The 24,903-nt window shown below is 36.9% G+C and overlaps 1 protein-coding gene across 4 annotated transcripts in view; it reads right to left on the bottom strand.

Annotated features, from left to right (window-relative positions):
* NSD2 (nuclear receptor binding SET domain protein 2) overlaps nucleotides 1-24,903 on the bottom strand; it is a 97,680-nt gene that overhangs the window by 19,329 nt on the left and 53,448 nt on the right. For 3 of the 4 annotated variants that reach the window (XM_063401474.1, XM_063401475.1, XM_063401473.1), the window contains 9 exons: nucleotides 23,504-23,669; nucleotides 19,756-19,922; nucleotides 18,892-19,383; nucleotides 14,424-14,568; nucleotides 13,322-13,399; nucleotides 11,752-11,870; nucleotides 9,610-9,714; nucleotides 8,303-8,384; nucleotides 7,204-7,328 (listed from right to left, as the gene is read on the bottom strand). In XM_063401474.1, coding sequence (XP_063257544.1) covers nucleotides 7,204-7,328; nucleotides 8,303-8,384; nucleotides 9,610-9,714; nucleotides 11,752-11,870; nucleotides 13,322-13,399; nucleotides 14,424-14,568; nucleotides 18,892-19,383; nucleotides 19,756-19,922; nucleotides 23,504-23,669 — 1,479 coding nt within the window. The remainder of the gene's footprint in view (nucleotides 1-7,203; nucleotides 7,329-8,302; nucleotides 8,385-9,609; nucleotides 9,715-11,751; nucleotides 11,871-13,321; nucleotides 13,400-14,423; nucleotides 14,569-18,891; nucleotides 19,384-19,755; nucleotides 19,923-23,503; nucleotides 23,670-24,903) is intronic. The other variant, XM_063401476.1, reaches the window with a different exon arrangement.

Genomic DNA, 24,903 nt, shown 5'->3' with positions numbered 1-24,903 from the left:
ACACTAGAGCATTGAAAAAAATGAAATTGAGTCAGCTATGTGCATTTTCTGAGTTTGTATGTTTATATTCTTAATTTTGTCTTTTGTCTGAAGCACACTAGAATGATTAAAGGGGGGCGGGCAGGAAGTCAATTTGGCAGAAGACTGTACACAGATTTTGTGTACAAAATCACTTCTCAGTGTTTTTCTCCTGCAAGACTTCCTCCAGCTGCATCACGAATCCTGCAGCTGCAACACTGAGCCTGACTTAACTGCACAGCTCATTGCACCACCAATTAAAGGTGAAAGGATAAGCACTAACATAGGGAAACATTTCTCACAGTACATCTAAATCCTGAATCCAGATCTACTACAATTTTTAAAGCATTTTTTACAACCAGGTACCTGATTCCAGTCTCAGCCACACACCTCGGCAGAAATGCAAGGCAATTCTTCATTCCCTCTGGCTTTTTACAAAAGAGTTAAATGCAAGCTGGCATGTACACTCACTCAGCTTGCATATTTCTAGAACCACGTGGGTGAACTTTGCAAATGGTATTGTTCCTTCCACATCTGGGTGGCTGAAATGTCACTTATTAAAAAAAAAAAAAAAAAAGGCAGTGACATACTCTCAGCTGGCATCCAATCATACTGATACATGATATAAGCTGTGAGTCTGTGAAAGGATAGACTGGAATTGAAAAATTCAAATTATGCTGTGGTTCAAAGAAGCAGATGAAGTCAAATACTGACGTAGACATTTGCTCCACCCACTTGAAGAAAAAATATTTTTTCTTCACTTAAAATTGTCCCCTTCCTTTCAGACAGCTCCAAAATCAAGAGTAAATACCAAAGCCAGCAAAATCACTGCTCTGTAATTTCAAGTAAAAAATGGTTCAGAAATTCTAGGTCTGAAAATAAAATGTCTGTACTCATGCAATCTGGAGCCTGGGAATTTAAGAAGTTATGCCAGTAAGAACAAAAAAATGCAAACATTCTGCTTGATCAGCTGGTGACCTGGCTATTAAATGTGCCTTTTGTTTTAGATTTAGGATTAAGTCTTCATTTTAAACAGCTGATCTAAGAAAGCATCCTTGCTGGCTCAGTGTTATCCTAGGAGGTGGAGAGGGGGTCATGGTGCATCTTTTTTTCTTCCCTTGAAGTACTTCCTGGCTAAAGACTGTCCTAAAGGACCAGCATCAGTATTTGTTGAGGCAAAAACTTCTGTCTCATGGAGCAGAATCAAGTCCCAAATACTATTCACTATGTGTTAGCAATTGCAGACTGAGCAACATCAACGCTTCTGCTCTTAGCTTCCCTGGGACTTTCTCTCCCCTAGATCCAATTCAGACAAGGTTTACCTGCCATGTTTGAAGGCTCAAAACAAATTTGGAAATTTAGACTGAAGAAGTTGTTAACATTTCACCATCTATGGTGCCCACTCTGGAACAGGCTCCAACTGTTGTTACTCCACCAGTCACACACCTCTTTAGACTATTCCAGCTACCAAAGCCCAATTTTTGTTCAAAAAATTTCTTCTTCAGAAAAGTCACTTTATCAATTCATTGCCTAACAAAAGCATTTCTTGTATTACTCACATCTGCTTGTGTAACAGCCTTTTTAAACCTTAAGAATACAAGCTTTGGTCTTAGTCATTCAAGAAAACGATGTTCTTCTGTCACATTCTATTTAAGCAGTAACAAAAAAAACTAAAGGGCAAATTTTTCAAGAGCCAAAGAAGGCAACCCCCTCCCACTTCCTGTAGGTTGACTTGAGCATCGCTTGCTTTATAATGCAGGCTGTAGGACATCAAAAGGAAACACACCCCGCTATGTACACTTATCTTAAAGGTAGGGGTATATAACATGAAAATAAAGCATGGCAGGAAATTATTTCCTCCTGCTTGTTTGGCAGGCAAGTCTCCTCCACTGCAGGAGCAGCAGGATCTATAAAAGAAAGGGCCCACAGAGAGCAACCTGCACCTTTCACAGGGATGCCTTAAGCAACATCCTCTCTCAGGTCACCTGCCAGTTTATATATGATGATCACACGATTAGACAAAAGATACACAGCACCTTTTCACAGGCAATTAAAGAGGCATGTCTTCATGAGTTCTGAATGCTGTTCCCACTAAGTTTCACTTTCTTTAACACTCAGGACACTGCTACAATCTCAGACTTCCTGACAAGGCTTTAAGAGTTGGTGATTTCTACACCGCAGTCACCCCGGAGGAAGTGGGCTGGGCTGGCCAAGAGCTCCCTACAAAGCTTGGAGCATGCATGTTCTGATAAATAAACTCTTCCATCTTTCCAACAGATAAAACCCAACTGCATATTTTTTTCTTAACAAAATCTGAGCAGCTAGAGGGTTGGGGGTTTTTGTTTTCTTTTTACTCTAAGAACAACTTATGTAATTCAGTAAGCAACATACAAACAGGTCAGGCTGTATTCAAAAGACAATCTATCGTGCACCCACACAGAGACAGAAAAACTGACAGAGCCAATTGAGTTACAGTTAACATTTCCTTTATTTCATATAAGAATTCCTGAACTGAATGAAGAGTGATATTTTGGCCCATACTGCTAGACTAGATAAATTCTTTAAGTATGCGGTGCCACAAGTGTACACAGTACTATAATAGCAAAAAAAAGACAGCCTGGGACAAGTTTAATTTTTATTATTAGCAGGAGTTAGACGTTTCAGATAAGGATATTATGCATTTCTGAATTTGCCTGGAAAGTTAATTAAAACTATGAAAACATTTTAAAACAGTATAAAAGTGCCTACAGAAACTCATGATAGTTTGATAGGGGATGTGGAATAAAAACCTACATCATGTAACATTCAGTTAACAGATTCTCTGCACTCTGAAGCCTAAGTAACACACAAGAGGAGAATAAGTACATAAGAAACTTAGTTTTCTACACAGAATGTCCCATCAAAGAACAGAAGTGAAGTTTAGAACTTTTTTCCACATGAAAATATAACCATTGTACCAAACCTGTGTGGTATGATGGGTGATGCAGGTAATGTAAAATGTTAGAGGCTTTAGCAGAAGTTTAGCAAGGAACAAGTCCAACTACTTGCAGTGTTCCATAAAAATGTACCCCTGACTGCTTCCTGGTGCTTTCAAATGGGAAAAAAAATCACAGGCATACAGAAACAAACACAAGAAACAACTGTCTGCTAAGTCACAGGATGTAAGGTGGCACTATACATTAACTTATCCTTAAGCAAAATTTAGAACAGAGAATTATATTTGCAGGAAGCTTGAATGAAATGCTAGAAGCACAGTGATTTTGTTTAATAACCTGCAAGGTCAACGGCAACTGCTTTTTCTTTAGGTCAATAGTTTGTTTAAAATAACATGAATTCCCTTCTTCCTTCCTGTTCATAGGATCAAAAAGTCAGTTATGTTCACCTTCAGAAAGAGTTTTTAGCTGCATACTCTAGGACAACTGGACTCCAGGGCTGATAAATGGAGCTGAAGTACTTTTTGAGTTGCAAGCTGCCTCCTCAAGCAAACATCTTACCTTTTAAGAGCTGAACGTGTTTTCTCCTTTGTGTATACATGCTAATGCCCATTAAAAAAGCAGCTAAATGAAATCTGTCTCAAACTAGTAATGGTAAAAAAATTTCCACTGTTTAATATGCAGAAAAAGAGCATTAAGGCTTGCATTATTATAATTTGCATTGTTAGGCCATGGAAACACAAGTATTTGTAGCTATAACCAGGAACTGAGCTTGTGTTTGACACTAGGTGTTACAGAAGGAAGAAAGAATTCCTCTAAGGAAGACATGATGAAATGAAAATAAAAACACCTCTTCAAATCTTTCCCAGGCTTCTTTAAGCTGCCATCTGCTGGTCAGCTCAGACTTGAGGGTGTGATGAACAACAGGCTGGCTACCTTAGAGAGTATTACATGTGCTTTATTTTGTCCTCTCTTAGGAAAAGATTACAGTTTCTTTGACAAAGTTTGTAAGTAGTTCCTATGGTCTGCACAATACTTTGACATTTATCTGCTGTCAACAAATTCATCCAGTTTAATGAAGCCAGACAATAATCACAGAAATTGATTGAAAAGCTAAAGCAGATATGTTTCATGCAAACACACCAAGTGTGCCAATAATCCAGCAGTATATGGTAATGTAAATTCTTTTTTATTTATTAAAAAAATACTGATTACACTCTTACTGGCACCTACTAAATTACTGGGGAGGTGGAGGGCCAAGGTAAAAAAAGAAATTAAAATACACCACTGCATCTCTTCTCACAAATATGTGCTTTTGGATGCTTATACCAAGTCTTACATAGCCAGTAAAAAACTAGTCTGAGCTTTTGCAAGACTCCAAAATGTTGAATATCTTTCTCACATCTGGCCCTACCAGTTGCTCATCAAGAATTACATTTCAACAAAATCACATTTCATATAAGTGACTTGTTTCAAGTGCCTAGATGTAAAATTATTTTGTTTCAAAATTAAATGCAGGTATGAAATTTATTTATTCCTATATAAACACTTTACTGTTCACCCATCTTAAAACATCTTCAAAGCCCAATTTTTTGAAGGGAGTGAACCTTTAATCTCTGATATGTCACATCTATAAATCTGTTTTTACAAGTCGACACTCCCACTCTTATCTCCCTCTCAAAGTAATTTATCAATCGAAAATCGGGCCTTGCCTGATTTTATAGTAGTTCAAATAAACCCCATTTAAAAAATATCCCCCAATAACAACAAAAAGCATTCAAAATATTTTTTTAAATGTCAAATAAGATGTATCTTTCAAACAAGAAAGAACTGAGCACACCTTTCCTATAACCTGGTTTAAAGGACAGACGTTTAAGGGGTGTGTAGCTAACAACAGTTCTGGACAAGTAACAGTCACATCCAGGTTCCATTCTGGAACAAGCTGTTCACAAAGAGAATGGGAGAAAAAGAAAGGAGAGGGGAAAAAAAGACCAGAATCCTCATATATACACCTTGTAGAGATGTATGTGCTTGTAGAATACAGAGGATTTTTCCTATGCTTGTTAGGAGAGCACCTAAACCAACATTTAGAAGTATTATAGTGAACACAGAAATGTGAAAGTTAATCATTAAATCTATTTAAAGTTGAGAAGAATTACATCCTACTCAATTAGCTGTGCAAGGCTTTCATCATTACCTGACTGTATTTATTTTTAAAAAAACTTTCCCTTAATACTGGGAAAGTTTCTCTCCAGATGAATGCCCTCAGGACACATACATATTTAGCTGTTTAGACAAATGCTAAATAAAAATACAAAAGGGGAAAAAGTTTTTAAGAGCCACGCACACAATCCAGAATTTCTGTCTTTCCTTGTTTTGTAGAGCAGGTCAGTATTAATTTCTGAGACACATGCCTGACATTTTTGTTTTATTTAAAGGCAAAAATATATCTAATATAGGAAACAAACTGGGCCCAATCCTTAGTTGGTCCAAGTCCAGGTCAGGGTAGCTTTAACCAATCCAAGGATTTAGTCCATTAATCTACTTCTCCCTGCACCCAATCCCCCAAAGTTATTTAACAAGGTGTGTTTTCTGTTACACCGTTTGGGACTTTTTTTGGTATCTTAACCATTTGAAAATAATTAATTCACTTTCTAGTTTGTGTATCTGTGTTCTGTGTGCATTGTATGAAGTTAATTTTTCTTAGATCTTTTACTGTTTAGCAGCAGCTGAGTAATTCAGTGCTAAATTTTAGAATTTCCATCTCAGCCATATGTAAGAATTTCCATCTCAGCCATATCCTTTCTTACATGTGAACCATTATGTTACAACCCAAAATCCTACAAAAAAAGTTTTTTGTTAAGAAAGACTTCTGGATAAGTCATTTTATAATCATAATCTTGAGAAAGAGAAGAATCTTTCTCCTAAGTGCACAATATTTAGAGATGCATATTTTGAGCCAAAACCTCCCAGATTTTTCCTTGACCTAGTCTGATTGAATAGAAGGTCCCAAATGGAGCATTACACAGCACATCCCATCAGCAAAGCCAATCCAGCAGAAGCTGGTAAGCCAAAAGATGGGAGTCTCTCATTTGAGAAAACTAAGTATTACTTTACTTGGCTGCTGCTGTGGGGCATTATATTACATTATATCCTGTGGGGCCTCCTTTGCTTGTTTTATTGAGGTACAGGAGGGAGTATTTATTGAGGTTTTTTAGTTAAAATGTTCTTCCAGTTACAGTTAAGATATACAGCCATTAACATGCAATCTTTTTTCCGTACCCAAAGGTAAACTGTTTACTGAACATTGCCTAGATATTTTAACTGCATTCATTACAGCACCTCATGCATTTGATAGAGGAGATGAAAGTCTCTAGAAGAGCTGGAAGCCCTATTCCCTTGTTAGCAGGCAAGTATTTTCTCTACAGTTTTTGTAACACAAACTGGGTGAAGCTGTTTGTCTATAGATATTTCACTAAATCCTACCAACTACAGATCCAAAGCCACCTGCAAAACAGCATGCACACTTCACCCTCATGCTGCCACTCTTTGGCTGATTGGTTTTAACAGTGTAGATGACTTGGGGAATGGTTTAATGGATTGTATGAATACACTTCTGGTACATACATTTCATTTATTGTATGTCAGCTGAGAAGAATTACAGTTCCAAATATGCAGAGCTAGGACTATGATTAGAAAGTATCAAAAAGATACATCCTTCACTGCCTGTTAACTCTATTGGGGTTGGAGCTATTTGCGTCACAGAGAAATAGCACTAAAACAGCCTGAAATCTAATTTGAGTTAAAAGGGGCTCTGCTCAGAAGACTGTCCAGATCAAACAGAGGATTAGGCAATTTGCTTCGATATAAAAGCTATGGCAACATGACAATATTGAGTTACATAATGTAACTAATGTAGTACACTTACATAAAAGTCTGTAGAAGAAAATACAGAACACACTGGCATTTTACTTTGCCTCTAATAGAAGGTTACAATTCTAAAACGTTGTTGGTAAATACATTAAAAACCACAATATCTCGACGTCCCCAAATCAGACGTTCGTGTTACAATAAATGATTTGCAATGCACACGTTAACAGGTTTCACAGAGGCCAAAACTGGAACTTGTCTAGAGCACCAACGTTAGAGAATTCGCCTTTGATTTTTGCTTTTCTTTTTTTTTTAAAACAAGATTCACACCTGATAATTTCTGTAATTAAATGGCTGTGTGCAAACACCACTTTTTTTTTACCTCATTCTCAGTTAAGGAAGCTGAAGGAGATGAACTCTTGCTAAAAGCAAGAGTTGAAGATTCTGCTGCTGAAGCCCGATTTCGCTTCTTCAGAGGTTTACATGCATCAGACAGATTTTTCGTTGCTGTAAAATAATTTTGGTTTACAAAGTGAAGTTTGGAACTTTAAAATGTTATCTCCCTGAAGCCATTTAAAATATTCCTTCAGATACAGGAAGGAATTATTTAGGTACGTCTTCTGGGCACCTACATAGGACTGAGTGAACATAGAACTGAAGCTTCTGAAGCCATGTATTTTGGCTTGATTTTAAAAATAAAGGTTTCCATTAATCAAATAGGTGCTAAGAAATGTTTTCCCAATTTTTTTATAGTCTCATTTCTATTAAAATCAAAGTACCTTGTGACTAAAGACCTCTTTAAAGCAGAGGTGACAGTTATATGAGAAGGCCTACGTGAGCTCATCACAATCTGAGTACCACTAACACTTTGTTAGGAGAAAATTTATATATATAGGAGCCAAGTACCACACATTAGCTATGGCACATCACCACTTCTACACCGTGCAGGACTTGCTGAAGCTCGCTTATCTTTGGCAAATCATTGTAACACCTGAAGAGATGTGCTCTGATGGCAGTTACCTTAAACTTGAGCATCATTAACAAGTCTGACTTTGGCCTTTTGATCCAAGGCTCTACAGAATTCCCTCTCAGGCTCCACACTGCCTCCCATCAAGGACCATTTTGAAGGACTAAAACCCAAAGTACCTGCTGGCACTGAGGGCTCCTGCACTTGTTTTACTGGGCCAGTGCAGCGGGCACACGGGAGCAGCAGGGTTTGTTCCCTGCTCGCCAAGATCTCAGGCACCAGCTTTAATCTGGTGCCATCACACGGGGAACTTGTGAACTGCTGCTCTCCATCAGAACACACAATTTCAGTCCAGGATCGAGCTGCAGTGAAGGAACAGGGCTCCCCCCAAGCTGTGGCACAGTGCCTGCAGCTGCTCACCGAGTCAGCAGAATTTAGCCGGCTGCCTCGGACAACCTGGGCATTTTAAAATTATTTGAGAAAGTTACATTAAAACTTATTCTGACCACATTACCTGACTGGTTCTTTTGTGAAGAGGAGGTTTCTGTGACCTTAGAAGAGTTTGTTTTTGCTGTTTTGTCATTGCTTGTCTCCCTCTGTCACAAAAAAAAATATGAAAAAATAAAAAAACTCCTAATTTATGAGTGGTTGGATACAACTGGCAATTAGTTCTGGGTTTATGTTATTAAAAAGGAAGTGTCTTTACAAGTATTTGAAAGGTACTGTAGTTAAACTAGCCCCACTTAAGTGAATTTTAAAACTCATTTACAGCACAGGGTACAAACCCATAAACAAATGAGAAATATTAAGGAACATAGTACTTCAGCATCCCACTTATCCATCCCAAATTCAGCATATCAAAAGGGGGAGTGCTAAATGAACACAAAACTTGTAAATTATCCTTACTACTCTTGGTACAAACTGGTCAAATTCAAACCTTTAATTATTAAAGGTAAATTACAGAATTAGTATAGAAATTTGAGAGTAAACCCTGTGCAGAACTCTAAGTCTCAGAGAAGCTTGCTTACAACTCCACAACTTATAGCAGTGCCATTTTTTAAATTACTATGGTTAAGATTGTTTCAGCATTTCCAAAATAAAAATATTTTCAAGGGAGAATAAACAGCACCTAAATTTGCTCCAGACTGAGAATTCGTGATTAAAAGTTTAGGCCAAAAACTGGGGAGGTTTTTGTCAAATCTTTGTCAAAATCAAGACGTTGTTCCTTACACATGCTGCTGGTTTTTTTTCCATTTCTTATGTTTCAAATTCAGTAAAATTACTAGAACTGTAGCCTAGAATACTTAACCCTGACACATGCTCACCTGATTAATAAGCACAACTCTACTGACAGAAAGCTTTACAAACATTTCCAACACTTTACATGCTTTTTCACAGTCTTCATCTGACAATCAGTTTTACCAGAGAAAGATGTGCAGGTGAACACCTCAAAGGCCAGAGAACTCATTTCCTTTGTAAAAATCAACATGACTGGCTACAGATGTGCCATGCTGTGTTTTTACTGAGCTCTAAGCAGACTAAGCTGCCCTACCAATGCCACCAGAGGCTCCCAGGATCTGTTTTCTAAGATTACTGTTACACTTCTGGGCAAAAATGGAAGAAAAGAGGGTGTCAAGAGGAGGGTGCCAGACTCTTTTCCGTGGTGCCCAAGACAAGACAAGGAGTAACAGCCACAAACTAAAACACACCAGGTTCCACCTCAATACGAGGAAGATTTCTTTACTTTGGGGTGGCAGAGCATTGGAACAGCTGCCCACAGAGGTCGTGGAGTCTCCCTCTCTGGAGACATTCCAAACCCACCTGGACACATTCCTGTGTAACCTGCTCTAGATGACCCTGTCTTGGCAGGGGGATTGGACTGGATGATTTCCAGAGGCCCCTTCCAATCCTAAGGATTCTGTGATTCTGTGAAAATGTACAGGATAGTTCATTCAATTTAAATTTAAAGCACACTTTACAGAACCCCCACTTTGTTAATGTGCATTTTATATACAGCATCAAAGCAACAACAAACAAATTAGTTTTTCAGAACTTCCATATGGGTACTTATGGCTTATTTAGTTCATGTGAAAACATTCTGATGTTGTAAATAAGAATTAAGGACAAAGGGAGAGTATAATCCACAACTCTAGTGCAAGAAGTAAAATGTCATGAAATTAAAGCTCTTCCTATCCAAAATGATTGTAACCAAAACCTGCAAGTAAACTGAGAATAACAGAAAGAAGGTGTATGGTTAGTGTTTGCTTTTTTGAATCATTACATAGATATTTTCACTGTCATTCACTGAATGTTCTACTAAGCAGCAGCATATACAGCTTGAAGTGCCTTGGGATTGTAAAGGCAGGAAAAAGACTAATAGAGAATTCCTAAAACAAACTGCAAACCATATCTGACCTTTCTGTGGAGCACAAACCCTGCTATATGCATTTAGATTTTCCGAACTACCTAATATTTACACACATCAAACTCCTGGTAAGCACTTCTGATAAACTGACCTGAGAGAGAACAACATTTTAAAAATGCTGATTATAAAGTCAGCGCTATTAGTGCTATAAATATTATGGGGATCATTCAGCTCATTTAGTTATTTCCCTGATGGTATATTCACAGGTGTAACACAGCACCAAGATACCAGAACCTCCCATGCATGAACACCTTCCATCCTGCTTCTGAGAATATCAGCTAATTGCAGTGTACAAATGCTGGTGGGACAGGAAAGTACCTTCAGAACAATCAAAACAAGGACTCTAGAGGAGGAATTAATTATAATAAGTAAACTTCATTATTCCATGGATCTAGTATATTATAGTGTATTCAAATCAATTAGACAAGTTAAGAAAAAGTTTGAAAAAATGCTCCTAGAAAGTCACATGAATATGCAGTGACTAATCCATTCCAGCAAGAAGTGCAAAAACCAGTTTTGGCCCTTCTTTCTGCAAAGGTAACAACATTAAGAATTATCTCTGTCCCTTGCTAATCAGCTCATTAAGCCTATCTGAAATTCTATTTTTTTAAAATATTAAACTCTAAGACAAGTTGTCTTAACATCTACAATATCAACAGAAGTAGAAAAATAACCAGCCCACCAAACAGACTGACACTTACAAGTAAGACCTCCACAACTCATTTAAAAAGTAAATCTACTGTCTTTCTCTATTAGGTTGTTTCATTTGATTGCTGTACCACTGAAGCTCTCAGCTTAGGTCTATGGTACTCACACTACAGTATGATACTGCAATAAAACACTGAACACGTGTGAGCTAAGCTTTCCACACAAGTAAAACCCATGAAATTCACTGCTCTACATGCATGACTAAATAAACCTGTGCATGAGTCTCCATAAGATTTGTGCTGTGTCCACATACACAGTGACCTATGTAAGGAAAATTCAAGTTCTCACAAGCAAGCTGACCAGAAAAGAAGCCTGTGATTTGTGTGACAAATTTACTGCATAAATATAAATTTACTGCAGTCTCCTAACCCAAGAGAAGGGTCAGCATGCCACTCTATAATGTCCTATAGCCTTCCAGTTCGTGAAAAGTATTTTTTTCTGTTTTGCTTTACTTGCTTTCTTCTCTTCTGACTTTTGTCTAAAGTAACTATTGCCTAGAAGTATTTCTTTTATATTCTGGTAAAACTAACTCCAGGAGGAACAAAAAAGAACTACAGAGCATAACAACACAGAGTCATGCTTGCCTCCCTTTGTACATTCCTTAGGGAAACAGTTTAAGTAGCAACTTGTCATACCTCCAATCCTCAAAACAAAAGGAAAAAATCCCATGGTGGTAAGCTCACATGTATCTCTGAATATTGACAACAGTTTGGTATGATATATGGACATTTCTTTTTTAATCCTGAAAATGGAAATGCTGACAAACTTAACTACAGCAATGTGACTGGTGCTGCTATAAATCAACCCCAACAAACCAATGACATAATTACCTTCCGATTATTCTGTTTATCCATCCTGAGTCTTTTCCTAGGTGCTTCCTGAACTTCAAAATCTTCTGTAGGCTCCTTTGTCCTCTTTTTTTGGTTTCTTTTATTTCCATGTAAATTACCTTGGGATGGGGGATGGGGGAAACTCACGTGAAAAATAATCTAAAACCCACTTTGAAATTATTTGAACTGATCTAGTTATTTAAGGTACTTTTCTTTCAGTCATTTCTAAAACATGGTTAAACATTAACACAGTTTGATGACCTTTTAATGCTTAGGGTCTGGTTTCTGGTGCTAAAGACTAACTAGAACAATCCAAATCAGCTGCTTTATACTCAAAGTTATTTTACAAAGATGAGTTTACCTATACAAGCTCTAGTTTAAGACCTGAAAATTTACTGCCCAACATTTATTTCATATCAACAGACTGCATGTGATTGATCTATGCAGCTGTTAACTCTCCTGCCACTTCCTAATGGTGTCTTACCACTAAAATTACTTTATTAAGTCCCTTCCTTAAGCCTACTTTTAAGTTTTCCAAACGATACAGATGAAGATACTGGTGACATCTATTAAGGGGCCTCTGAATAAGGCAAGATATCACCAACTGTACAGATTAATTCTCTTTCTGTAAGGCAATCCCTAACAAGCTGATTGTATTTTACATGAGACCATAAGATCCCTTGCCTTTATGAACCAGAATCCTCTGAACAGAACCACGCTGGCCATTTTAGACCACAAAGTTACTCATGTATTTAGATGGTTGCTCACTGCAAAGTTCAAGCAGCTGCTAAATCCAAAGGGTCAGTGAGTAATTCACATAGCCCTGCCACAGGTTCCAATATTGTCTGCACCTCAAAAATACAGATGAGGGTTTGGGAAGTGGTCTGTTTCATCAAGATGAAATGGTAACATAATTACACCCTCCAGTACTCTCTAGTTTATGAAGCTACAGAGTATTATTAGTATGAAAACTGCAAGCTCCAGGCGTACAAATAAGTTAACTGAAAATTGCCCTACAGCTATAAGCATTCTATTCCAGTGGGAAGAAATATCTGTAAATATTAAAAATATAGCAACTTGAAAATATGGATAATTTTCAAATTAATGTTCTTATCTAAACAATCTAGGTCATATTCTATGATCAAACTGAATCCACAAAGCAGACTGAAATGGCTCCAGGAAAACCTGCTACTTACAAAAAGCCAGCAAAAGAAATCCCACAACACTCTTCCAAGTTTAAGATAAGAGGATTTGAGATGGGGAACAAGTGAACTGACATATTTTCATCTGTAAGTAACTATAAATGTACACAATATATGTACTAGAAACACCTGGTACAGGTACAATTTCAATTACATTTCTTGCAATATGACACTGAGGAAGGTGAACAAAATTCAGCACTACAGTGTTAAGATATTTAATTTGGGATCCATTAAAGTTCTAACGTCAAGGAAGACAACATCTGAGATAAAATAAAGAGATTATGATACGTGGGCGATTACATAAAAAAATACACTCAGCAGCTACTTATAATGATGAGCTATTTGCACACAACACAAATTTCAATTACTTCTGGATCTTGATCTCCTTTTAGGTGAGTCTTGAAACACTTTACGTTTGGCCTCTCCAATATTCTTCAATGATGAACCTTGAGAGATACAGAATGTGTTTTTTTTTTAAACTGATATCCAAATATTTAACACTTAAAACTTAAAGTTAAAAACTTTTCAATTTTCCACAAAATGATGTTATTTCACACACACACACAGATAGTTAACAAAACTGACTGCCATTTTTATACAAGTTTTTCCAAGTCTCACAAACTTTCAAACACTCCCTCTCATTCTTGTCATTGCCCAAAGCAGCACCTGTTGGCTTCTAATACTTCCATAGTAATCTTCTTACAGTGCTGTAAAGTTATTGAAATTTGAAAAACGATAGCTAGTTAAATTTGATAAAGTTCATGCAAATGGCAAACTATCTTCTTCCTCCTCCTTTCTCAAATAAGTGACTCCAAACCCCCTCAAATATTTTGGAAAACAATTGAGACTATTCATCAAAAACAAACACCAGAAAACAGCAACAAGAAATAAAAGGAGAAAAAAATAAAGTATTTGCAAACTTGCACAAAGTCCTAAAAACTTTGAGTAGCACAATAAAATGCCAAATGGGTGAAAGGTTCAGAATAAAGTTTGGAATAGTTCTTCCTGAGTTGATGATGATGTGAAGTAATACACTTTAGGTAAATATGAAGAAAAGGTGTAGCACTGATTAAATTTTTTAAACCGTTTCTAACTGTTCTATAAAAACAACATCTCAAATTTTACTAGCAGTAACACTTCATCTTCCCTTCCCACCATCCACTTGTAACAAGCAGTGGATGCAATGGCAGCTGCTTATGGGCAGAAGAAGAATGAGAAATCAGCAATGTCTAAACAGCAGAAGGTTTTTACATAGAACAACTTTTCAGAACAATGAGCAAGAAATGTAGACTTCATGGGTTGCGTTTATTGTAACCATTGGCATTCCTTTGCTATTGGCACAAACACCAAGATTAAAACTGGAAAACAGTGAAAGCTGTTTTCCCTACAGGGTCTCAAATATGTGCTTAGTTTTACGCCACTATGTATATCAAATTTAGTTAGAGTACACTAGCACAGTTTTACGTTTACCAGAGTCTTCTTCAGATTTGGGAGAGGTCACTATGGCAAACTTTGTGTTATAGCGAGCTTTCTGTTTTTCACTAAGCATGTTCCACTGCGATTCGAGCAGTTCTTCAATCTCCTCACTTGAAGCATCTGGATGTTCAGCAACCACCTATACATGCAGAAATAGGGTTGAATTAAAAAAAAGGTGACCATTGGAAAGAATGGTGTACACACTTCCATCACTTTGGAAAACTGGATACAAACAAGTTAACTAATAGCTCTGCTGAAGACAGAACTAGAATAAAACCTAGTGTATCCAGTTTTGCTTTGAATAACCACTTTTCTCTGTGTGTCTTTAAAAAAATTTGACTAGCTTATTAAGAAGTTTTAAGACTAATTTTGGAAGTATCTATTTGCCTTTTACCATTCAAAAAATAGAGTAAGTATAAATCTTGTCCTGTGGTCATTAAAAAAAAAAAAAAGTGTATTGTTTGCCAATGAAATTTAAATATAGATCCACAAATGACAGCCAAGCAATACTGGAATATACACTTGCCTAGAAAGAAATCCATCAATTCACAGCAAAACTCATTAATCACAGAACTCAGTACACCTAACTCAGCAGAGAGATTTACACAAGTTAGCATCTGATGCAGCATTTTCCTGTACTGATTTATCAGTTTTGTATTATGCATATGAACTTTAGGAACTCACAAGCTGTACATCTTTTATAATGTTTTAAGCAGGACACATAATATCCATCAACATAGATTCTAATAGAGTTTCTAGAAGTTTATTTAACACAACAAAAAAAATCCAGTATTAAAAAGAAAAAAAAAATCCTCCCAAACTCCTTCAGTATACCCCTACTTCTGCTTAAGGAAAATCAGATTTGATTAATCACACAAGTCAAAAAGCTCTATGTTTGCACAAAAATGAAACAGTATCTTTCCAAACAATCCTTCTCATCTCATTACCCAGCATGCTGCCAAATGCTATTTGAGTGATGCAACTGATACCCCAAAAACACAGAGCAAATTAAAAACTAGGTCAAGAAAGCAAATCTTTCAAAGTGTAACACCATTCAACAGAACAGATATACTATTTTTCTGATAAGGTGAAATGATTAAACCTGATTTCTTAGAATTGTGGGTCTTAAAACTACATTTCCTGTTATCAAACAGGATGCAAGCGTGATTTGCTTTTCCAGGTGTTAAAAGACTTGCAGTATCTTCCTTCCATTGGTGAGTGTCTAGTATGGAAATCCATGCCTTCGTTTTTCTCCTAGTAGAGTACTAAGAATTGTCTTGTTTCTACCTGGCATAATCCATCAGCATAAGGCTTGAGAAATACAACTACCTTTGAAAACTTCTACTCAAAGTTTGATTAGACTCCAACAGCTGGACTCATATTATTGAAAGGGAGGAACACAAACCCACAAGGTACCCCCTTCCACAAATCTCACTTCTTCAGGACATGAAATTGGCACCAATTTTGACTGTTGTCACAAATGTACAGGTCATTGTGCTCAATGAGGGCACAGAGCCATTTAATTCTCCAAGATATAACTAGATTTTTTTTTGACAAATGAGATACACATTAACATTACCTCCAGTCTCGACAAAATAAGAATAAAAATAACCTTCAGATGACTAGCAGTACTGTGAAATGCCAAAGAAAAGACACTCAGAATTCTTAATTGTGAAGGGACCCTTGGAAATAAGGCCTCCAAGGAAAATGCTCAGTAGTCTTCTCCAAAATCTCCCTGTTTGTGAAATTATTCCTTCATTTTCCTCATGACAGACCCAAGGCCCAAATCAATTAATATAAACAGTGTAGCTGTCTGCCTCTCACTTGAATGATACCTTTATCTCCAGTCAGACACTTCCTTCCAGTTCTTACTAGGCTTAATTTTTCACAGGGGAAGCACATTATGCCACAGTACAAAACACATCTTTACTCCTTTGGTAACAGCACAAAATACTTAATGCGTCACTACAACCACAAAAGTGCTCCAAGCTTTCAGCACCTCCCTCAGGGATGTGGGAAGTGTGTCTCTTAAATCATTAAAAACATTCTCCAGCAGTTAAATAATAATAAAATCAAACCAATGTATGAATCTCACTACCACACAAAGAAGCCAGACTCCAAGGAAGACACAGCAGAAATGGCTCTACTTTAAGAGAGCTTGGTATTATTAGAGGCCCTGCATAAGTTGTCTTCAGCCATCCCTTCCACTTCTGCCCCTTCCCAAGGCTGGGGACAGAGAGCCTCTTCTGGGTCTGCAATGTTCCTTTTCTCTAAGTTTCTACATGCAAATACTAAGAAAGCCATACACTGAACTCTCCAATGCCACCAATACAAGCAGCTCAAAACCAGGTTTGTTTTTTAGCCATCATTATCACTCTTTCTAAAGCATCACAAACATCTACAACACAACAAACTTGGTGAAAGTCATGCAAGTTGAACCAGATAAGCCTAACAGAAGGGGACATTTCAAATACTTGACTGGATACAATCTTCACCTTCTACCAATGGCATGAACCCCCCATTTTATAGGCAATATGAAAGGCAATAAGAATAAATATCTATACTGGTGATTTCTCACTTTGCCAGTCAAATTCCAATCAAGACAAAGGGAAGACAGGTTCTTCTGATGATCAGCTAGAGGTGTCTACAGCTTTCACAACCTAGTTCTGTTCTACCCACAGAACTGCTTCTGTACCTGTTAGAATGGATCACACATTCAGGCAGGTTTGGGTTTCCATGACAGATCTTACTAACAGGTATTCTAGGCAGAAATAGTAGGATGCCCTCTCTCTCACAACATGTAATATCTTTAAACTTACTTCCTTCTACTTCAACTTTGTGCAACATTAACCACTATCATCAGTGAGAATTTCAAGTTTAAGAAAGTTTTTCAATTTCCTGAAATGACACTGAAGACAAAGCATTTCCTCAATTTCATATATTCCAACAGTCTTCGTATTTTCCATCTCTTAATTTGAGAATTACAGTATAACCACAGTAGGGAACAAAACCTGATAACTGGCACAGAAAACAGAAATATCAGAGACTCAGCATGTCTCTTCTGTGCATGATATGTTGGCTGAGAGTCCATAAAGCTAGCCATCATAATCTCAATTCTTCCAGAGAAGCAATTTTATGTCCCTCACTGTTACAAAAGACTTCTTGCTACATACATTGAAGGCCAAGGCAATTCCCTCTTGCAATGTCACTTACAGAAGAGCTCTGAATAGAACTCATGTGTCTCCAACGTGAGACAGATGATTTACCCATACAGCTTTTCATAATTAATATGTCAAAATCTGTATTTAATGGTCTGGCTGCAAAACTATTTCCTTTCCAGAGCCAGCAAACTGCAACGACAGTGCTTTTCTCAATTTAACCAAAGCCACTAAAAGGTTTATGTAACACTGTGCTCATTTTCAGTCTCAATATTACCTTAAGTTTCAATGATCTAATAAGATCCCAAGTTGAACCACAACTAATTGACTTCCACACAACAGAATCCGCTTTCCAGTAGTCCTTTATAAAGTTTACATCTATTAATTCTTTTCTAATACAAATATGCTATAATAAAGTCAACCATTCAGTTGCTAAAGAGCATGACAAAGTCATCACTAACTTCCTAATCCTTCTGTGAACAATATGTAACAGCACGAGTATAAGAAAACATAAGATATCACACTAGCTTCAGATCATGGAATAGTAGTGCAAATGGAGCAAAAGGTTGTAAGGAAGAAAAATGACAGTTCTGGTTTTAAAGCGACATGAGCAGTAGTGCTTTTACACTTTTAACAGTCTTCCTAAAACCTGTTGATAATAAGGTATTTATTTATTTATTCTACCTTGTATTGGAGTATAAATTCCTCAAGAGGACTGTTTTCTGTCCCAGTTTCTGTCCCAGCAGATTGCACACACACTGACAGTGATTTTTACAAGCTTTGGTAAGCAGCTTCTTACGAAGCTCAGCAAAAGGTTCTGGGTAAGTAAACGAGATTTTGAGGTGTTCAAAGATAAGGGAACACACAGAAACAACTGAGTCATGTCCTCAGAAAGAATGTAAAAGCTATCCACAAGCAGATTGCCATAAAGAGCATAATCTCTCTTATATTTGCCTAAGCATATATATATATATATATATATATTCATATCTATTATATTGTGCATACACTAAAGACAAAATATGGCTAATACAAAGGACTATTAGTTCATGTAGGAAGATACTAACACAACTTCTGCTTCAAATACAAAAGCAGTTATCACCATCTTGTTTATATTGCTTGCTTACATTCCCTTCTTTCTCTATTTGTCTAGAATAAGATATGATACGGGCATACCTTGTCAAACCCAGAATATTATAGACTGTGCAATAGTAACTAATTTTTTTTACTAAAGTAAAGAAGTTTCTTCAAGTACAGAAATGAGAAGAGGCAATCAACAAAAACAACAGCTAAAAGAGACTAACCTCATCTCTGTACTTCTGACAAAAGACCAAAAACTGAGATACTGCATCTCCCTTTCTGCTTCGTGGAGTAGACGCTGGCGTTTTCTTTCTATTGAGAGGGGAGCCTATCCCTCTTTTGGATTCTGCCTGTTCAGACGACTTTTGAGGAGTAGTATTCTTATCCTCCAACTGACTGCTCTCCTGCGTATCATCAGCAGCAGACAGTTTTGATGTCCTTCTCCTCCTCTTGCTAGGAATGCCCGACTCTTTCATCGACTTCACATCTGGAGTGGTTTCTTCACTCGGGTAGGATGGCTCATCCATCTCCTCCAAGGGCTCCACAGCAATGCCAACCTCCTTTGCCACTCGAGGATTGAGATGAGGTCTGTCCCTGACATAGATGAAGGTGAACTTGGCCTTGCGCTCCTCCACGGTCATGCCCACTGCCTCACTGGCTTGCTTCACGCCCATCTCCCACTGTGGCCGCAGCTTCCCTGACACGGGCTTTAGCATCTGCAACAGGAGACAACCGTGTGAGGAACCTGCCCACTTATGACTTCAAAATGCTGGCATTAACCTAAATCCCAAGGTACTAATTGTCATGTAGATCTATAATTCAGAGTTCAAATGGAGCTGTATTTGATAGTACTGATACCACACATGAATCCATGACAAAGCAGGAGAGTACTCATTTTTACTGAGTAACAAACAGTGGTAAATCACCCCATCCTTTGCATCTGTAACTGAAATGTAAGACTGCAAGATGCTGTAAAACAAGCTGTCTTTAAGCTTTTTATAATACCTATTTATATCCGTTATACCTGTACATAACTGCAATGCTAAAATAAAAAGCTTGAAATCTTGCCTGATTTGGTAACCTCTTACCTTTATTTTCTCTGCTTTAGTGAGGGCTTGTCTTGCACTCTCTTGGCATAATTGTTCAAACTGGTCTTTTTCTTTGAAGGGCACCAGGCTCTTCTCAAATATCCAGGCTCGCTCTGGGGCATCTCCAAAAAACTGAACGTGATATTGACGAAAACTCTTTTTCTGTCCTGAAAATTAAAAAAAACCCCACATGTATTGAAGATACAGACTCTGGTAAGTCTCAGCACTTTCAGACTTGAAATCTGTAAGCTGCTACAGTTGCCATAACAAAAACACAATAAAACTGGATAACCTTTCAAAAACCTGCTTAAACCAGCCTGAATGTTTTTGAGATATAATGTATGGAGTCTGACCCAAAAGTTCAATAGTTTAATTCCCAGCAAGAACATGCTTGGCTAAATTAACTCGAGGTTACAATCACCTGTCAGTTTTCCATGGATATTAACTTTACATGTAGGTCTGGGTGTTTCTGAAAATGAATTTAGCATTCATTTCTCAATGAACACTGAAAAAGTTCCACTGCTTGGAGAGCTTGTGCACTCAGCCTCCTCTCTGAGTCTCCTAAACTTTATCTCTTAATATTCCTAAACAGAGACACATACATCATCTGGTTTTAACCCTTGCAATCAAAACTTCATATGAATCAAGATTTTTCAGGAATCAAAGAAATCAATAAAATATTTGGCTGATGGAAAGGAGAGTGGAGAGGTAAGAGTACAATTTTGAAACCTAAATAAGAAACACTTTTTTCTTCTAAAACTAAAATTATTTCCTTTTTTCCCCTAGAAAAACAAGAGGAATAATGTCTTGCTGTAGTAGGATACAGGCATAAAACATTTCCCTTCCAAAAGTCTCAGCTTTTCTACAGAGAAGGGAGAAAAAAAATCACGTTCAAAATTCATCAAAGGGTTCATAGTTAACAATGAATTTCTAAAAGGCAGAGGTAAGAGATCACACTTAAGATGTCCTCTAACACCTTGCTCTTTAGAACTTGTAGATTTGCTAAGTGTTCAAATTATGGTCTTGTTTAAAAATAGAAAAGGTTTTAACCTGCACTTCTGTGTTTGCAAATTCAATCCTGCTAGACCAGTTATGCTCCCTAAGGGTATCTGTGGTTCCTGCAGTGTCACCACACCAGTTTGTCCAACACAGACTGGACAGCAGAGGAAATCAGGTAAGGATGGACACTCAGCAGGTACAAATAACAGCCACAATTCTGTTACAGGTGACTTCAAACTAGGTCTGGATGCCATTAATGTTACTCATACACTGCATGTCTTCAGGCTTAGTCACCAAACAGATCTAGTAGATTGCTTCATACACTATTTTGGGGGTTTGTAGAGTTAGAAAGAACTTTCTTTACATGGTGATTCAGCCAACATTATTCAATTAGGGGATTAGTCTTGTTGTAAAATGTGGCATCTGGAAGGGTAATATGATATCAACCTAATTAATAGTATGGGCAAAAATTTTAACATATACATGTAATGTTTTAGAACAGTTGCAAATACTATATATAAAAACATATATGAGAACCACAATGACAAAAACATCTATGAGAACAAGAATGACTCATCTGAGATCAGATTTGAGAATCTAGAGGAAGGGCATAGGGAAAGTCTTGGGATTGTAAACATCACACATCCAATCAGTAATATAACATATGTTCCAGTGTTGCATAATCAGGAACAATTCTCTTGCACGATAATTATTTTGTGCTCATCAAGAAAATGTTAAAGTAGTGACTACAGAGCTCTTACGACTCAATCTATGACTTAATCTATTTTACCAGGATGCCCTGATAAAACAGACATACAGAGATGCCACAGGCTGTGTTTTCAACCACCTGTAAAGATCTGCCAGCAGCCCATTTGCCAAGCAGACACTGTGTTCCTTTTGCACTGTAATGCTGGACAGCTGTAATTGCCTAATTAAGGAGATTAAATAACAGTGCCTACCACTAGAGTGCCTACCACAGAACCTAGTGGTGAATCTTAAGGCATCCTCTGAGAGCTGAATTTGTACCAATGCTCTTGGATAAAATAATGGCATTCATTAATGGTTGTTACCATTAGGGAACTTAATTTTTGGCCTACAGAATCCTGAAACAACTGGTTGTTGGCAGTTTGGGAGAGTGTTCTAGGAACCCACCACTTCCCTGGTACTTCTCTGTATCTGAGCATCTGTGGTTGACCACAGCCAGAGACAGAATATTCAATGAGATGTAGATTTAGCCTAAGTACAGACTTTCTTACACAAAAATGTACTTCCCACAAGTTGAAAGTTATTAATTTTTATCAAGCCTAATCAGCTGGAATGATCACATCAAGTATCAATATCCAGAAATTCAGACTGCTTATAAATGCTTGATCCTAAGCCTAGAAATGAGAAATACAGAGATGTGGTTCAGTATTTCTAAAACTTCCTGATAAAACACGTTTTCTTTTTGCAAGAAGAGACTTTTGATAGTGTCTAAATAATAAAGAGTAGTGGAAGGCAAGACTGGAAATACCTACTGATGGAAATACACACATCAAAGTGCATTTAGTAGTCAGGATGGCTGCCCAGATGCTGGCTAAACTCAAGGGAAAGGCAGGCTCAAACCATCTCCAGAGCAAATATGAGAAATCACCATCATTCCCATTAGTTCAAAGGAGGGAAATTAACATTACAAAGTATGTGAGCCCTTCTTTCTCTTTGTGCTTCACAGGCTGCATTCAGGCATTTGGTACTGGGTTATGCTGAGTCTCTTTCTATAGTTTCTCATAAAGCTGAAAAGATTCTTGATAAGGAACATAAACCTTGCTTCTTTCAAGGAACAGAGTAAATGTCATGAACAAATAAACAGCTTTACTACTCTCAAAATCCATCTCTTCATGTCATAATAGACCTAATAATCCAAAGACTAAAAATGACAGGGACTGCCTGATCCAAACTCTGAAAGACTGCTATAAGGAAAATTTGTCTGAGGAGCCTACAATAACCATTCCAAGAACTGTATTATGAATGCTTGAAAAGATTCTGAAGAAGCCATTTAGTTTACTACCAATTTCAAATCTAGCTATAGTCCTAGAGATATTAATTCATTTTGTTCTTAAAAATCTCCTATGAATGAGATCAGACCATTTCTCTGGGCAATCCACCCCAAAGCTTCACTGCTTTCAGCCCTTCTAACTTTTTTTAATGTGTAGTCTAAATATTTATTACTACTAAGCCTCAAAAATTTAAGGTATCAGAACACAGAACAAAGGTGCAAATGAGATTAAGAAATTGTACAGATTCATACCTAAAAATTTCATTAGCCCTTGGTAAGTTCCTGCATTTTAAATCAACCAATATTGTCTGTAGATATCAGTATTGACTCTATGAATCAGAGAAAATTTAGCTGCCTAAATCATAGATAGCTTTTAGAAAACCATAATCATCAGGAATATTTAATTCCCATCAGCTTTAATAAAATTTTTAGCCTGTATCAATCATCAAGCATTTCCACAGAAACCATGTAAAATATGGTGAGGTTTGTTTTTTCCTTTTTTTACCAAGACTCCACACAGTTTGACAAATCACAATTTTGGTATCTTTCAGTGAACACTTGAGTTAAAAGACACACTGCTACATGCTCAAGAACAGCATTTACATGATTTTATCAATCCTGTTGACAATAACTTGCTGATCAATTGCAGAGATGAAAGAGAGAATTTTTCCAAATCAATCCTTTTGTATACCTGAAGAAATGTGAATGACATACCTTTTAGTTTAGTGTAGGCATGGAGAACAGGATCAGCAGAAACCATACACGGCCACCATGGGAAACCAGACACTTTTGACCACACTAGATCTCCTATATTATACTTCAACACATGGACTTTGTCCTCTTTGATGGTACTTTGAGTTGGATCTCTCTTAGCAGGACCCTTAAAAGATAAAAAGAAAAAGAAAAGCCAAACTGATCATTATCTTTTTTTTTTAATATGCACCAGTGGTAATAGGAGGAAAATAAGAAATAGTTCATAAGAATAAGGCACTGTCATGTTTGCTAGTAAACAATAATTGGATTTCACGTGTAATGAAAACTTTTAAGTCAGAGCTTTTGTTCTCTAACAGTGAAAAAAATCCACATTCCAGTTACGGTTTCGTTTTTAATTAGAAATATTGGCAAGTAAGCTGTGGTTTGCCTTTATCTTGTCAAATAACCACTGAGATTCCATCAGGAAGGCTTACTTTGATTTCAAATACGTTACCTGAGTGCTGGATGTAGATGTAGAAGAATCAACCTCCCTCTGTATTGAATATAATTAATCAAGTTAAGTGCTATAGACACAAATGTACTATTAGATTAAAAAAAAATCAAAAAACCAAAACCAAACAAAACCCCTGGATTAGAACAGATTAAAATACTGTCTTTATGTCTGAATAGAAACTACATAAATAATCAGTTTTAAAACCCCAAGTCCTCCATCTTTCAGCTGTTTTTTCACACACTGAGAACTTGTAACATGAATCACTCCCCACATACATTTGTGAGATTTTTTTCTGTTCAAGTTCTAGCAGTAAAAGTTTGTGAGTGCTCCATTGATACTCCAAAGCTATTTCAGCTACTGGAAAACAATTACAGAACTATTTCCACTTCAAGGGACAGATTTAGCTTGTTTCATGTTCCCCTATGGCAGACACATTTTTACTAAATCATAACAAAGTTCACCAACACAGCCATCCATGAACTAAAATCATTTCACACAGCTGCATTTTGTCTTTTTGGCTTCATCTGTTCTATTTGCTATAAACAAGAGTGCACCTTTATCTAGGTAAGCACTAACTCTGTACAGACATACCACATATTTTATAAGATCACATATTTTGAATCTCCTTTTTAATTTTCTAGTACTGAATCTATATGCAACATTTATCATTCATCTTATAGTACCAGCTCAGCATTCAGAAGGCAGTTAAAATTAATTAAAAGTAGCAAGAAAAAGGAAAGAAGATGGTTAAGAAAACAGAAATCTAGAATTTAGAAACAAGTACTTAGAGCATTATGCTGAATAAGAGAAGGTCACTTCACCTTGTATAGATTTTCAAACCCAGAAAATACTCTCAGAAATAATTACACATTATTTTCCAAACACAAGCTACTAAAATCTTGGATGT

Source organism: Prinia subflava, chromosome 7 (genome assembly GCF_021018805.1).
Source record: "Prinia subflava isolate CZ2003 ecotype Zambia chromosome 7, Cam_Psub_1.2, whole genome shotgun sequence".
NCBI classification, from domain to species: domain Eukaryota; kingdom Metazoa; phylum Chordata; class Aves; order Passeriformes; family Cisticolidae; genus Prinia; species Prinia subflava.
The sequence above is the reverse complement of the archived record's forward strand: the minus strand, read 5'-3'. Positions and strand labels throughout refer to the sequence as shown.